The 17,186-nt window shown below is 41.2% G+C and overlaps 1 protein-coding gene across 3 annotated transcripts in view; it reads right to left on the reverse strand.

The window, feature by feature from the left end:
- Window positions 1-17,186, reverse strand: part of PITPNC1 (phosphatidylinositol transfer protein cytoplasmic 1) — a 41,235-nt gene that overhangs the window by 6,710 nt on the left and 17,339 nt on the right. For 2 of the 3 annotated variants that reach the window (XM_065034968.1, XM_065034969.1), the window contains 4 exons: window positions 12,116-12,211; window positions 4,446-4,601; window positions 3,719-3,782; window positions 1,024-1,142 (listed from right to left, as the gene is read on the reverse strand). In XM_065034968.1, the coding sequence (XP_064891040.1) occupies window positions 1,024-1,142; window positions 3,719-3,782; window positions 4,446-4,601; window positions 12,116-12,211 (435 nt within the window). The remainder of the gene's footprint in view (window positions 1-1,023; window positions 1,143-3,718; window positions 3,783-4,445; window positions 4,602-12,115; window positions 12,212-17,186) is intronic. The other variant, XM_065034967.1, reaches the window with a different exon arrangement.

Here is a 17,186-nt window from a genome sequence, read left to right on the forward strand (position 1 = left end):
TGTTGTACTCTCAGTTGACTTTGGCTTTTTAGCTAATGCTCACTTTAAATTCACTTCTGTTCTGACACACACTCAAGTAAAACAAGTCCTTACCCTGAGATAAGGTGGCTCAGACTCTCTGCTTTTTTTTTAATATCAATTTCCGTGCCAACCTCAACGGCAATTTTGCCACACGGGAATCAAGGATGACAAACTTTGAATTAAATCAGAACCGATTCTCAATTTACTGCTTCGCTAAGGACTAACCTTGGTGGCCATGGAGCTGCAGCATTACGAACCCAAGAACCACCTTTCTGGTTATTGCTCAGACAGCATCTTTTCAGGCTGGTGACAATTTTTACTGAGTAAGAACAAAGGAAAGACCTCAAGACGTGGCCCTTCTGGCCGGGCCCCTCGCTCATTACCTGAGCAGAACCATCCCCGAGTTCTACAGCACAAATAGTTGAAATAAAGAAATAATAACATCTCAAATGCAAATATCACTGCATCTTTTCTATTAATTAGGAATTTAACTTTATGAAGTTTCCAGAATCTGAATCAAAGAACTTCACAGACCTGCCCTTCTCCACAAACTGCTGTTAAATACTTCTGAGTATTCTCACCTTGTTGGTAGCTAATCAATGGCAACATTAAAACTAGTTTGAAAAGTGAATAATTCCTTGGCTTTTTACCATTTTATCAGTCCCACAGAAATTTTCCACTCCCCATGTTCCTGGCTTTTTGACTGAATCACTCTGAACTCCTGCATTTTAACTGATGTTTAACTTTCTCTTTATACAGATTTCTGTTTCCTGGAAGCCGGGGAGCTGGAGAAGAGCCCAACCCCACCCTTCTTACATCAGTGGCGGTTGACAGTGCAAACGAAAGGCAGGATTGCACTTCACAGAGAGAGATTCTGTTCCTACTGAAGCAAAATCTCTCCCAAATTCCACTGAGTGCTCAGCAAGATCAGCTCGTTGCTCTTCTCTGATCTGTGCAGGTGTATCAGGTGAGGATGGGCAATATGCTTAAAAATGGACATACTCTTGCTGTGGCATGGCTCTCTATTTCATCCACAGTAGATGAATGTTGGTTGCAAACTTTAATGTTGGTTTTTTCATGCATATTTTTCTCGTATTCTCGAACATCATCCATAGTCATATCTGTAAAAAGTTCAAAATTGTTGGCATTTTCCATTGATTCAATGCAAACTTATGCTTTTTTTTTTTAAGGAGAAGGTTCTAGGAACACATGATCTTTCAGCAGAAGCCAAAAAGAATTTTTAAAGCATGGAGCAACTAGCTTTATGAAAACTGGCTCATAAAGGTAGTTATATCAGCCAAGGAAGGTGCAAGAAGGTGAAGTCAAAGGGAGTCAGAGAACAGGAAGGAGTGGAAATTGTTTAGGAGTATCTGTGTAACGTAAGGTAGGCAAAAAGTGTTGAGGTGCAGGCCCTGGCAAAGGCCAAGATCTTCTAAAGAGATTTTAGAAGATCTCTTGGAATAAAGGATAGATATGGAAATATTATAAATATTTACTTACCTTTCCAGGAACTTTCAAAAAGATTTTATGTTATCTTTGCATAGTACATCTCATAACCAGCAACCATTCTTACTGTTAGAGCACACATCAGCTTAGATGCCAGAAACTAACACTTGATTATACTGGTAAGTGAATTAATAGTGACTATGTTAACAGTTTTGTAGCCTCAAGCAATTTAATGAATTGTAAGAACCAGAAATATTCTACAAATCAGGCTGATTGTTCCAGTAAGATGGTTTATCATTGTCTGGGCATGCCTGATCTTGTCAAACTGGTGCTTAATCTGTTACGTGCTTGCTCTGTAACTCACAGCAATTATTACACATTTTACAAAGATTTGTCATAACCCACACTTCCAGTACAAACACAGAGACTCCAATTAATTGACCTGCAACCTTACTCTTCTGATTATTGCCATGCCTTCAAGAAATCTCCGTGAGAGGAAAGCGGAGGTGAACGTGTCCGAATTTCCGTCTGTTCTTTACAACAGTTTGGTAACTTCGGAGCTTCATGAAAACACCCTTTGACTTTGTCCTCACAGAACTTACAGAGCACATTAGTAGCACAGCACACTTGCAAACGTGTCCCGCTTTGGTAACCTACACTGTGCTTTTGTTCTTGGGCCTTTCGTTTTTCCCAAGTTTCCTATGTGTCACTTGCATTTGCAAATTCTTGTATCACACCACTCCTCGTTCTGTGATTTCAGGCTCTTGCTGCATTTTACGAGACAGCTTTTAAGGAAAGATATAACTTCAGCTGTTCTATCAGTAGCACAATGTAATGCTTTATCAGTGAAAATGAAACGCAGTCTACAATTCTGATCGAAAGGAAACATGGAACACACTAACTCATACTCTGTTAGCCTTTTACTGTTATCTGGAACGGAAAACAAGCTCACAAGCCATGTCAGTAACATGCTAAGGATGCGTTTTGCCAAGCAGAGAACATGCTCTTTATTAGTAAATAACTCTGTGAAAATAGATTTCTTAATAATAAAGCAAAATACAGTTTAGTAAATGTAACGACAGGACACATTCATACTTACAGTATCAGTAACCAACAAGTAATACCCATAACATAACATGTTGTTTAATAATTGATTTTATTACCCTGATTATTGGATTCCATTTAGCTGACTTACATAATCTCCAAGTCCTTCTCAAACTTTTTTAGGTTTTGTACCGAGCCTGACAATTACGTTCTAAAAGTCCACAACATTATTTAGTACAAGAACTCACTGTGACAGTAAAAATCTGCAAGATAATTTTGTATCACAAGATTCCACTTGTGGAAAGACTCTTTGTGACTGGGTGCATTCAGAGTTAACATGGGAAAATCTGCATGTCCGCACCAGCTGGGCTGACTGGCTGTTTTTAAGCAATGCCGAATGTTCCTGAGTTCTGACGATAGACAGGTGTCATTCTTATCCATTAAGTGCCCACAATGGTATTACCTGAAGCTTAAAGAGCGTCTAAATAAACCTTCTAAATATATTCCCAAGTTCCTATTATGTTACAAGAACATCTCAGAAACTGTTCTACAAGTATTTGTGATTATGGATTCATCCTACTGAAATTACAAGTAAAAAGCACAAACCCCAGGAGCTTATTTTATAAAACGTAATTGGCTGGTTTGATATTCAGATTACTCTGAACTATTGCGAGTGCCCATTGCTGCAGCTGGTTCATGGATTCAGAACACTTTTTGCACAGCTGCTGTTGAATCAGACCCAGCGGGCTTTACATTTTTATCTATTTTCCAGCAAGGACATTCAAGCTCCATCTTTTCTTTAGTGCAATCTGCACTAACAGTTCAAAACTTTCCTAAAAAGCTGAAATTGTGTTGGATAAGAGGCCTGAGGAGTCTGCAGTGCGGAAATGACTGCGTGTTAATGCAGTTTTAAGAAGGAGCTTTATTGCTACCTGCCTGCAATGCAGGGTGAGGGGACTGATGTATATATGCTGGGATGTATGGGATGTAAGCGTGGCCCTGTGTGCTGCCTGCTGGCGACTCGTTACACAGAACCTGCTGTAAACGAGCTCCGTACACTCCAGAGAAACTGAACACGGTTCCATCTCTCTCATGAACAACTTCTGTCAGGACCTGATGGTCCACGAAAGCAAATGGAAATCTGCTGTTAATTGTAATGGGCTTTGCATCAGCCCTTTGAAACGGGCTAAATGTGGAGAACACTTACCGTACCACTCATCAACCCAGGCAAACGCCTGCCGGTGACCGATCAATAGGATATCTCTGACCACCTGCGGAACAAAGAAAAGGTTCAACACCTCTGCAGCAACAACACGTTTTACAGAAATAACACTCCCGTCTTTCAACATGATTTAAAGTGAAAAATACTCTGTTGTCTCTAAAAAGAGATGCCCTAGGGAGTTAGACATACTGACTCTGAAGGTCTTGAAGTGGATCTGTTGCCCTCACTGGATCCCATTAGCGAGGCTCTGCCTGGCAAGGGGAGCCGCTGGGGAACACGTACAGAATCCATTAGTCTCTGGGCAATTAGACGTTCTGGAACTCTTCTTTTTCCTTGTTAGTTTTTTAAACATGTGGAAGGTCAATACTCTGAAAATTATTATCATTCGTCTGTTACGCCATTCATTAATTTTTTAGTAGACTGATTGGAAAACTTTCCCACTACCTGTCTGTAAGAAATTCTGCACATTATTGCTACACATACAGTACTCAGGTATACTCATAAATACTCCAGCTCCCATGTTTATCACAGTATTGAAAATGTTACTGACTGTTTTTCTCAACCTTAGACCTGAGCAGCTCCGGGCTTTGTCAGGTTCATACCCAGGGGCTCTGCTCCAGATCTGAAGGCAGATCTGAGCTCCCTCCCGAGCTTCTACACCACTCCAGTTCTGCTTCTATGAAGGGTAAGGAACAGCTCCGGCATCACTGACCTTGTGCACAAATTGCTCTACTCTGGTTTGAAGTCCCCAGACTTCAAACTTCACAGTCACAAGTTTGTAGGAACACATAATTGGCTGATGGGTCTCTCTCCAGCCTTCCTTTAGTTGGCCTCTCCCAGTCTTCTGCGACTTGAAATATTTAGGGTCCTGCAAAACACAGGAAACATACTGGGAAATGCAGGAGAGGAAATCCTGTTTGTCAGTTTGCTAAAGTAAATGTTTTGATAAGACATAGAATATGAAAACATGCTAACAAACATTATGAAAAAGTAATAGGAAATGGACTTAAATAGATATTCTAAAATCCAATCCTGTCTTTTATCCAACAGCCACTGAATCGATGGCAGCGTATTCTTGGAGATGCTTTGACAATCATATCATCTAGGACATTTTCTGATATAGAAAAATAAGTTATTGCAAGTCATTACAATACAATGCAAGTGTTATTTATGGCCTTTGGAAAAAAACCAATGTTGCTTCTCCAGGGGTGGCTTTGCCACGACTCCCGCACCGTGACTTACAGGTACTTTCTACCTGTGGTTGTCCTGAAATCCTGCCAGAGCTGAGCTTTGACACACCAGCCCCGATGGGACCCGACAATGCCATTTTCAGCGGTTCTCAGCTGAGTATGAAACTGCTCCTGTTCGGCTATTGCTGGTTACAGCTGAGTTATGGGCAAAACACCCACTAATTCCAACTCCGTCTCTCTTTTACAAACTAGAAAACCAAGGAAATTGGTGCTGAAATTGCCACAGCGAGACCAAAAAACCAGTCTTCAAAAAAAATCTGTCTTCAAGAATAACCCGCAGTGCTCACCTGCGTTACCTTCCCCAAAGCCGAGATCTGGGAAGATCTTTTAAATCCATCCTTTGGTAGAAAAGCAGTTAAACACGTATTTAAGTATGTGCCTAAATTACGTACTAAATGGAAGACAATCAGGAGAAAACCTAACAAATTGATAAGACTCCTCTGACCGTAATTTTCTTTCATTCAGCATGAGCTTATATATCATTCAGTGTTCCTTTTTTTCTGATGTTTATAGCTGCCTTCTGACTTGGCTTCTGATTTTATCTATAAAATGAAGCTCTGTCTTTAAAGCTTCTTTAATGAGGTGACAGTCTTCCTCCTCTGAGAAAGTCATTGCTTTTATTGCTGACATATTCTTTTCTAAATAGAAACCTTAAGCCCGCTGTATAATAAGGTTTCAATGTTAAATCACCATAAGAAACAGTTCAGCGTCATCATATATCAGAGCAACATACTGCTGTATTTCACAACTCATCAGCACATGCTGTTGCCAATCTTCCCACCCAAAAAAGGCTTGACCTCAGAATGATCTGGATATTTCCTGGTTGAAAGAGTTGGTTTAGAACTGATTATTGCCCAAAGCAATCAATATGATAATAATAAAAAGGGAAGAACTAATACATAATATTCAGAAAGGAAAAAAAAAAGGAAAATAAAGGAAATTAGCCCAGTGTAAGGAAGGGGCTGCTGCTCCTCAGACACGTACGGGGCCAGCGCGATGGGGCCATTGACTCAGCATTGCAAACACACGTTTTAATAAACCTGAGTGTTATGCAGAGATACGTTCTATCCCTTCAGCGATAACCAGATCTATAATGGAATAACTCCACTGCAGTCCAAAGGGATTTAATGTAATGAATTTGAGCCAGTGTCAAGTATTCAGAATTTATAAATAAAAATTAAATAATGAACAGCTACCCCGCGTGACTGCTCAGCCATGCAGAAAACTCGTGTCTCGCTCGAACTGCAAGAAGCCTCTAGATCCTGTGGAAACGGTGCGGTTTGGCGTGTGGTTAACCCAGCACACAAGGGGATTCACGGTGGCAACTGTTCCCACATTGGTGGCCGACAAATGATCTCCCGACTGCGATGCAATTCAGCCACGACATCCGTCCTGGTTGTAAATTCCCCTCCCAGCGCCCGGAGGTGGCACCTTTGCCGCCCTCAATCGCGGCCGTTCTGCTGAAGGACACGATGTTTAGTCCCAAATTGGCTGGACAGTTTCAAGCAAGGAGCCAGGCAATGACGGACACTTTGGGCAACCTGTATGTAATAGCTTTTATGGAAAGTCCTGCCTTGCTGCAAACGTTCACATATTGACGCTATAAAACTGCAGACCGAGGAGTGGCAGCCAGGAACCAGAAAGAATTCAGAGGAATAGACTCGGGCGCTGTAGCTCACTGCAGAGGTCAGTCAGGTAGAGCAGATCGGACCCAGCTGATCTTTGGTCTGACCTCATTTTTATGTGATTTAGATGGTTAATTTTGTGTGTGCCTTATTTTTGTTTCTAACCACCCATGCCTTCCTTTCTAGAGGATTCATCATCCAAAGAATACCGTATCTATTCACTATTTTCCCCTTAATTTATCTACTGACAAAATCCTCAATCTGTTTTAAATGTAATGGCATAGCTAAAATCTTTTTGTTTGAACAACCTTCTTGTCCTTTTATCAGACACAATTTATTAGGAAGGCCCATCTGGCAAATCCTTTTGCTACAGAGGAGCAAAACCTACTCCATATTTGCAATGCGTTACTGCCAGGTGCAGAGTGATTTAAAAATAGCCCTTCTGCTAACATAGCAGAAACGTCACTACCCACGAGCTGGGCTTATTTGAGAGTAAAATGTAAAATTACAAGAAACTAAAACACAAGCCACAGTGTGATGGACACGGGTTCAAACACAGCACTCTCCCAGTGTTTCTTACTTAGGCCACGCCTGGCGGTTCCTGGCTTAGCAAGCTTGTTGTTAGAGATTCTATTCTTTAGCGTTTAGCTTTTATTTACTTAACCTTCCTCCTGGACTGCAGACGTCACGGGCATCAGATGCGGAACTGTAAGCCCCTTTCCAGGAGGCAAACAGCACCATGTTGACAATATGGCACTGGGCTGTTGCAGTGCCTTTTCAGGTTTAATTCTGAGATGGTATTTTTTAAAGGTAAATAATAAAATACACTCATTATTTACAGAAAACTTCCAAATCGGAATGTGCATGCCTTACCTTAGCTCTGCCATGGTATCGGGCATGACTGGAAGATCCCACACTATAAAGATCCCCAAGGTTCATTTGTTCATTCCTTCCTTCCTTCCCATTGATTTGTTTTTTCAGACTCCCATTGCAATCTATTCCACCACTGGCCTTTTGAAGTGCAGTCAGATTTTTCCCCCTTTAAGCTGAAGACCATTTTGTTTGATCTTGAATTTCAGAACCAATCCTTCATGGTGTGAATACATGTGATCTGGCATTTCAGCTGGACCTGCTCCGTTTTGGATTTCAGCTTATATAGCTACGGCTCTGCAAAGATTTGTTGATGTAAAAACACCATTATAGAGAGATATATGGAGTCATTTTTTAAAGACTTTTTTTTTTCTCTCTTTTTGGATTTTCCATTAAAATGTATTTTCTGGAAGAGCCAGCTAAATACTTCAGAACTGTAAATACTGGGACAGTGATGAGGTGCTAAAATATGATAATCCAGGCAGGCTTTTTTTTTCAGCTCACGACTGGAGTCAGTAAGGAAAAGGGAATTTTCATCTGTTTTTCTGTGCCCTGCACTGACTCGTTGCGCACGTTCACCGGGGGGGCTGCGGCAGCTTAATTATTTCAGCTACCATCATTTTCTGGCTCTGAAATGTGACAGACGCTTTGTTATTCCGCAAGCACCTGGACAGCAGTAAGCTGGACCTATTACCCTGCAGCTGCGCTCAAGCTGGAAAAGTCAGCAATTGAAGAAGAACATTGCAGCAGCTGCGCAAAATCTTTCTGTTTGGAGGTAACTGAAAAAGTTTGTTCCCTTTGTCCAACTCTCAACCGCTTTGTTATAAACAGGAAATGAAACACTGTTAATTTGGAGAACTTGAATAGGGTGGCAAAGAACATTTTGCTCAGTAGCTCACATCTTAGTAACTGTTTCATTTCAATGAATGATTCACTTGAGGCCATCGCTCTTCAGCATAGCTCAGTTTTACTCTTTTTTTATAATTCTGATAAATATACATGTCTATACGGGGAATACATGATGGCTGGTGATACATATTCACTTACAGTAAAGTCAGTAGGAAATGACTTTACAAAATGTACGACTTCTCTTACCTGTAGGCTTGTACGTTCTTTATACAGAATTATAAAATTCTGTATTCAGTGCAATACGTACGTTCAGATCTGGAAACATATGTGACTCCTTACAGGGAAACAGGCAAACCTGTTCACTTGGATCGAGATTGAAGCTTTCGCAATGTGGCACTTCGCATTTAAACATCTATAAAAGTCTAAGTATTTTCAGGTCCATGCTTGTAAAAAAAAGCTGTATTTAGGATGTGGCAGCACTGGTAGGTACTCTGGTGGCTGCTTCACAATGAAGTTTGTAGATGGTCATTAAGTTAAAATTAGGTCAACTGCTTTGGGATGTTTAGAACTGCTGCGGTTTGACCCCTCCAGCGTCCGGCAAGGTCAACTCTTGGCAGTGGCCATAGCGGAGCGCAGAGCTGGGCTCTGGGATGTGTCTGTACCAGCTACAGAACTGCCTTCTGATTCCCGCTTTACTTGGTGATTTCAGCCCCTTTGTGCACACGCTGACAGATAAACCCTCCGCTCTTACAGGAATTCACATCACTTGGATGATCCTGGTCAAGAGATCTCAGTATTATCAGCAGAGGTTCCTTTAAAGTGTTCCTCAGTGAAACCACAACGCTCCCTAACCCTCCAGCTAACTGTATTTTTTCTTTTTCAATTTAGGTTAATGTATAGAGGGGAGAAAAAGCAGAGATGTACCCAGTTGAATTTCATCATTTTTCCTTCAACCATCACAGCATTTTCACGGAACGCTTTCTCATCAGTACCAGCACGAGTCAAAAGGAGCTATGCAATTCAAATGGAGTCTTATACGTAAGAAGATGTTTGATACATTTTGCCTTTTTATGTGTGAATCATTATTACGTAAGTTCAATGGAAGGAAGAAAAGGGATCGGTTTATAATACTCATGTCAGGGCAAGTGGAAAATAGGTTTTTAGATGATAGGTGCTGGGAAGCAGAGAACGGCTGCTTAACTGCTCAGTGCTGAGCCTGATGCTGTGGGTCCCGTGGATATTTCCTGAAGCCTCCTGTGGTAACTATAGTATTATCATAATACCAGTGATGCTATCGGTGGAATACAGACACAACCACACCTTCTGCTTCTGCACATGAGAAAACCACCTCACCAGCTGCTGTGGTTCATTCCGTTACCATCAATGAGTTATTTCATGCACTTACTCAAAGAAAAGTCACAGTCAAACTGTAGAAAGGGCCTTTTCATACAGAACACTCTGAAAAACTTAAGGTATTGATCCAAACAGCTTAGAACTGAGCACTTTAAAGCTGAAAATAATGGAAATCACAAATCCCGGCTCAATAGCAACCACACCTGATCATACCAGATGTGCTACCAAAGACAAACAGTTCAAGTCACGTGTGAAAGGTTTAAATGATTGAAGCCACCTCTCTAATGTACAGTAATGCAACTAAATAATGAAATTTGCTGTTAAAAACTAAAGCATATTTTTAAGTGAAGAGGGATGCACTTTTGTCAGGCTATAAAAGAAGTTTAAAGCTCATTTCTAGAAGCAGCTAAGTACGCTGACCCTGATACAGAACTTGCTTCATTTTAAGCACATGAAAGATCCACTGAAATGAAGAGATTAGTAACACGCCTGGAGCCAACACCACTCTCAGTGCTCTGTCTGGACCGGAGTCAGAACACTTATCATGTGGGATCTAATTCTTAAATCCTGAGGATTGTACTTCACTTTTAATCTTACAACTCGGTATCAGTTGAGATTAAATGATAAAGCAGCCAAATTGTTGTTATTAGTGTAACTGAAATACCTTTCAAACGCTTACAGTAAATGGTTTTGAGTTCTCTCTGAAACTGTGATTTGGAAAACACGGACCATTTCTCATTTACATAGTTACTTCTTCATGCTGTTCTGATTGAAAACAGACAGAAATGACATGTACCAACAGTAAAAGTCTTTTTATAGTCCCTAAATTATGTAAGAGGCCTCAACAGAAATGGGAATTTGGCTTCATATTCATCATACAGTAGCATAAAAACCCCATAGTCTGTAAACTTTGGAAGGTATTGAATTCAACTATTGTTAACTTGCTATCAGTTACAGTACGTGCACAGTTAAATGCTAAGGTGTCCTTACCATTTTGTATGAATTCTGCAACAGAATTTGGTAGCCGACACACAAATCATCCATCGGTACAGAAAAAAAACAACAGATGCTGGGCTATTTTTGTTGTTTAAACCCATCTAAAATTCCATTTTGCTTGGAATCAGGTCTCTAGATTTGCCTTTGAAATAACAACACAAAAACACTGCAGTTCTTTTCTCACTTAACATAAGGCTGGTTTTCTATGTCGTAAGATTAATCACATGGAAATGATGCTTAATAGTTGGCTATTAAAAATGGGAAGGAAAGCTGGAAAGCTCAATGTTACCTTCATATTGACGGTTTTTGGAAGTGTACACGCTGCGATGAAAAATCTTACTACAAAGATCTCTAAACTACAGAAAAACGCTGACCTGTTCACCAGCAGATCTCATCCCTCCATGGGACCAGAAGGCCGTGCAGTTCCAATAAGATGATGGGACCAATATGATGCTTCTCGGGGTGTTATACAATATAAACCAGATGGGTTTCGTTCTCTATGGAAACTAATAAAATTACTTTCCATTCTACTGTAGATGTAATTTTGGTTTATGACCCACATGTAAAATTTGAAATAGGATCTATAAATGGAAGATAACAAGTACCTGACTTTTTTAGTCTGAAGATCATGCCTCCTGGGCTAAAGAAATATATTCATTGGCAAGTCTTCATTTTCTATCCTAAAAATGATGATGTAGTCCCGTTTTGTACAGCCAAACAGCTGCCACACTCATTGCCAGCTATGAATATATCCTTGGCTCCAGAGGCAAATCGTATCTCCAAAATTAAATGCAAGCATAGAGCCGATCATTCTTCTCGAACCACTTCTTGCGAACCATCATTTTTCACGTCTGAGACCTCATCTTTATTTGCACGGTGGTTGCTGATTTCAGAACGGTGACTGCACTGAGCTAAAAGGAACATGCTCTCCAGAGACGCGCGCTATCAAACAGACGATGGAGCAATTCTGGTGTCACGATGGAGCAATTCTGGTGCCACGGTCGCCCCCGAGCAGCAGCCCCGCTCCAGCGCGGCACGTCCGGCTGCGCCGGCGCTCAGGACTGATCCATCGGGATGGGATGCGAGTAAGGGCAACAGGAATTCTGAAACCGCTCAGACCTGCAAACGTTTAACTGAGCTTCATGATTCAAAGACAAGTCCTTTTCTACTTTGAATGAATTCAGCTGAATATCAAGGGTACAGGACGTGTTCTGATAGGGGCATGAAAGCATTTCAAAAGGCAGGAGGAATCATCTGCAAAGGAGAGCATCAGGCAATCTAGACAGAGGTTGCTATCTGCTTCCCCTCTAATTGAAAGCTTTTTAGATACGACCGACCAGCAAGATTTCATACAAAAATAAAATTGTTTTGAGTCCTACCAAGGTCCTGCAGCCCCTTATGTTCCTTTCTTCACCATTTCCCAGCGAGTTGTCTCTTACCTCTGATTCTTTGTAATAGCGCTCAGGAATCTCATCACTGGCGATATCAATAAAGCAGACTTCTCGCTCCAGATCTTTAGCTTCTTTGTCAAAAATCTGCAAGAGTTAAAAGAAATTCAACACCGTAACAGAAGAACATCCTTACAAAATCCACCTGGAATAACGGTGACAAGTGATCTCAATGACTTGTGCAACATTTTGTATTTCAGGCTTGTGCCTGAACAGCTTCTGGTGTAAGAACGTTCAGCACTCGCTGCTCACCCCACTGCTCCTCCTCACACCTTCTGGATCAGAGACGTCGGCACAAGGAGTAAAGCCAACAACTAGGATTGGATTTATTGTGTTCTCTAATCTTGGAACTAGATTCCTTCTCTGCATAAATAAACTGATGTTCTAGACTTCGGGTGTTTCCAGACTTTTCATTCTAGGGACTGTACCACCACGTGGGAACCAGTCACACTCCGCTGCTACGCTGAGAATCCAAATCGTGGTTGAAGCTGGAAACTTCCACTCTCCATTTGTGCCCACAAAGAGCTTGTCTGCACTTCCATCCTTTAGGCCCTGGCTTGGAGCACTGAGTCTCTTGTTCTGTGCAAGGCAAATGCCGGGTGTATTTTGAAAATGCAGGTCACTGGCATCTGCAGCGCAGTACGTTTGTGTGCCTGTGCCCATCATTTAATTATTTAGGCATCTCAGTGAACCTATGTCTGCCAATACATCTCTGCTCATGCTTCTGGGACTTGGAAATAGGGCCCAGTTAAAAGGCTTATCAGGAATTGCTGTAACATTCAGGGAAGTTGTGCACACACTGTCAAGATCAGTGACAAGCTAACGATGTGTTTTCTCCTTTGGGCCACAATGTTCTATAGTGAACGTTTCCAGGAAGCATAAACATTTTTGTTTTCTTGTAAATTAATTTGATTTCATCCTGGGGGAACAGTTACAAATACATTTTTTTTTAAAACATGTTGATTATTTGAACAAATTGGAGCTGAGAGGTTCAGCCCCTGGAGTGCTCTTTCTCAGAACGGGGGGACATTTAAAAAATATCTGTTATGTTTGATATATATAATATGGGTCACTTTTTATAGGCTTCCTCGTTTGCTTTTTTCCTAAACAAATTCAGATCTACAGAGCAGTCCCCTGATGAAATCAGTTGAACTATTTGTGGAACAAGATGCATTTCAGCATAATCTCTGAGCTTTAAATAAAATAATGGAGATTTCTCTTCAATGGACGTTCCCAGGTCAGCGGAGACTCTGGGTCAGTGTACGGTTTAAGTACAAGCCAAATAACTTTAAGCACATGTACATCTCTGCACGATTGCAAAGACCTAAATTGGGACTATTACCCAACATCTTTGAAGAAATGTGCCCTGCTCTGTCACAGCTCGATCCACACGTTGTACCTCGAAGTCATTATGGTTTTAAACTCTCTCTTTAAGATGCTCTGACAGAAGTGGGGGTGACAGATGCCTTTGCCAATCTGCCAAAACCAAGAGGAATTCTTCAACCATTTCAACTCTGCCTTATTTGCCGCTCTCTGACCATTTCCAATGTTTGCTGAATGACATCTGCATTTCTCTTTGCTGCCAGAAGTTGTTGTCTAATCATTTATGCTTCTCCCCTTCTTAGATTGTCCTCACAAGATTTGCAGATAGAGGTTTAATCTTCTCATTCTATCAGCAGCAGAAAATAAGAAGTCATTAGAGAACACGACTGATTTCTTTCTTAGCTCTAATTCTCTTATTGCCTCTCCTAGCCACGTAATCTGGGATTGTCTTAAAACCTGTAGGGAGGACGGGTTTATTGTGTTTGTGATCACAGTGACTACAGAAATGTAAAAGTTTTAGAGGAAGAGATTAAAGGCCACGGAAAGGAACATAAGGCTCCCAATCTGTGCAACTGTATTTGCAAATGTGCAGAGAATGAATGGTGAGAACAATCTGTATCCCTAAGAGGATGATGCAGAAAGGCAGACTATTAAATATTATATTGGAAAGAACTGGACAGGCTTTACATTTGGAAGCCAAGTAATTAATTGAGATTGAAACACACAATCAAATGGAAAACAAAGAACAACATCCAGGCCCAAGTGTCCTTTTTGCTGTGGGTTTGGCGTTTTTTTTGAGGGGGAGGGTTGTGACTGTTTTTTTACAACAGGCGAACATTTATACACTTCCATTTTCTAAGAGAAATGAAAGCTCATCATTATTTAGACTAAATGACCCACAGAATGACAAAAAGTGGAAGAAAGGTTTAACTGGGACATCTTTAAAGTTGTCAATAGTTTCTTTTGGGGAAAATTTACAAAAACCCCACCCTGGCAGATGATTCCAGTACCTCAGAAAAGAAAGATGATAGAAGATGCTGCACAAATTTAAGTGCTCGTGTCTATAAATTTCTTTCCTCCCGTTTCCACATGACCTACAGGGCCACGGCCCAGCCCACACTTGGTGAATTCTCTTTAACTTGTAGCCAAAGCCAAAACAGAACGTCAGGCAACGAGACGATGGCAAGTCAACAACAAATTTAATAGCTTTTTTCCTACAAGCTCCTTTCCCCTTTTTCGTCTATCTTCAGGCTATTTTGATGGCTTCAACCTCATTCAGACGTAGCCAATCCAAACTGTAACTTTTATGGCCAATCGCCACAACTAACCTGGTTTGGACAGAAACAGGATAAAGCTGAATCCATCACTGGTTCCCCAGTGGCAAACTCCCGGCTCAGCTGCAGCACGAGGAGCCTGCGGGTCAGACCTGCTGCTTTCCCTGCCTCTGCTCCACAATCCATGATTCCTGTGATTTTGTTTGCTATCAAGAGCAAAGAAGGTGTCCAAGGGATTACAGCTGGAAAGCTGTTTGTGTCTGTCTCCACCGCACCATGTTTGTTTTACCAGCCTAGATACAGGGAGTCTGTGCTCGCAAGCTGTAACGAGGCAGCTAATTCGCCTTCTAAACACTAATACACGCGGGACATAAAGCTTCCTGTGGAAACACTCAGATAACGGGGCAACTTCGAAACACAGACAAGTTGCTAAAGATGGAAGCGATAAGGGAAACTATACTGAGAATTCTATGCTGTAAACAAACAAACTGGAAGGTGGGTGTGTTTTTTTCTAGAAGGTGTTTTTTCCATCCCTTGTGAGGCTTTGGGTGAGATCTCTGTTTGTCTCACTCGTTACGTCAGATCCAGCCAGTAGCCGCTGCTGGAAATGCAGCTCAGGCAGAGAAATGAGACACAGAAGAGCTAAAAGATTTCCTTCTAGAAAAGCAAAGCACTCCTGAATTAATTACAGGCAGGTAATACAGGAGCAGACGTGATTATCATCCCAGGTGCTAAGCAATCCGACACCTGTGCCCATCTACAAACTTACGCCAAAATGACATTGTTTAATATACAACGCGTAAATGTAATTTATTGAGATGAGAATTTCTATTATAAATCAAATTTCCACTTCTATTAAATCCTTCTTGGAGTTACTATCTATGCCTGAAAGTGTCGCTCTTCCCTCTCTGCCTCCCCTGCCAACAAAGCCAACGGGCAGCCCAACGAAGTTAAACCTCACCTTTGCAGGAGCTGGACATCACCAGATGACATCAACACAAATGCTCCTTTATAATTTGAATATTGATATTTCATTTTAAGCTTTTGGGTTTTCTATGTATTTTCTCTCATCATCCCTGAAATCCAGTCTAATTATGCAATTTGCAGGTATTGAGCAATTTGTACGATGTCGAGCGCTTTGTGTGAGTAGAATACGTCTGTATCCATCATTTGGAGGATTGTTTACATCTCTATGTCACAGTATGTGAAAGTTAGAGGTATAAGTGCAGTAAGGACCACAGGAATAAGCTGGCGCAAAACCTCCTCTCCAAGCTGCAATTCTGATCTCCTTGGGCTGCCATTGTCACACCCGCTGGCTGGTGTCCAATTTAATATCACAGCATCCTTCCGCAGGTTGTGTCATCTGGGCCACTTCAAGTCTCATTTTTCTGAAGGAAAATTTGGTCTAAAATAAAAGGAATCCTACTCAGAACTTCATGTCTGCAGTTTTATTCTGTAATTCGTGTTCCAAGCTCAGTTACCCCCAAAACCTGTTAATTTACTTGGGCGATGATTACAGGAATTGACCAATTTCAACCTGTCCACTGGCTAAAACTATTTATGTGGACACACATAATTGGGAGGAATTCTATGGAAAAAGACTGAATCTCCAGCGCGGAGCGGTGACCATCCTGGTCTGCAGAGCGGAACCACCGCGCCACTCGCATTTACAACCCTGGGTCCCTTTCACCTCCACATCACGACTCCTCTCTTATTCCATCTCTTATAAAACATCTCATTTAGATTCGTGCTTTCTGAACAGAGAAACGTGTTTTGATGGGATTACATCACAGTAGCTGTGCTTCCAAGACCATAATACACTATTAATAATACTGGATCAAAAAGAAGAGGCACAACTGTATTACTTGTCTCTCTGTCAGTATGGGCCTTATCTTAACGTTCTGTGACAGTCACGTGTGCTTGGGGCATTTTATTTGTAGTTATGTCCCACAAAAAGGGAGCTCTTCCCACAGGAGGAATTTCAGGCCAACCTCTCCACTTGTTTGCCTGGATTTTTTGAGGCTTATTAGAGGGGGAAAGCTTCACAAAATCAAGGTTTTTCATTGCAAATTATACAGGAGACAAACAGATACTCAAATACCATCATACAGAAAAAGCCCAGGTGCAAATAAAATCCCCTCTAAAAGTGACCCAAGCTTTGATTTGGACATATTTTGCAGTGATGCCTGGCAACCCTTTAGACAATTTACACCACAAATATACTGTATTGTGGCGAGGCTAAGCCGGGGCACAGCTGAATCCATTCCAGCTGAAGTCAGTGTTTCACAGCACTTTCCTTAAATACTGAATTTACATTTCATTTACATGTGCTATATGGAAGTTTGTTAGAACCTCGTTTCATGTTACTAAGCGAGGAGACAAAAATAGGGGAAAAAACCACCACTCTAAAAAGAGCAAAACTAGAAATGGCTTTTCTCCTTAGCTGGCCATACCTAAAACGGGTT

This window comes from Columba livia, chromosome 18 (assembly GCF_036013475.1).
Source record: "Columba livia isolate bColLiv1 breed racing homer chromosome 18, bColLiv1.pat.W.v2, whole genome shotgun sequence".
NCBI lineage: Eukaryota > Metazoa > Chordata > Aves > Columbiformes > Columbidae > Columba > Columba livia.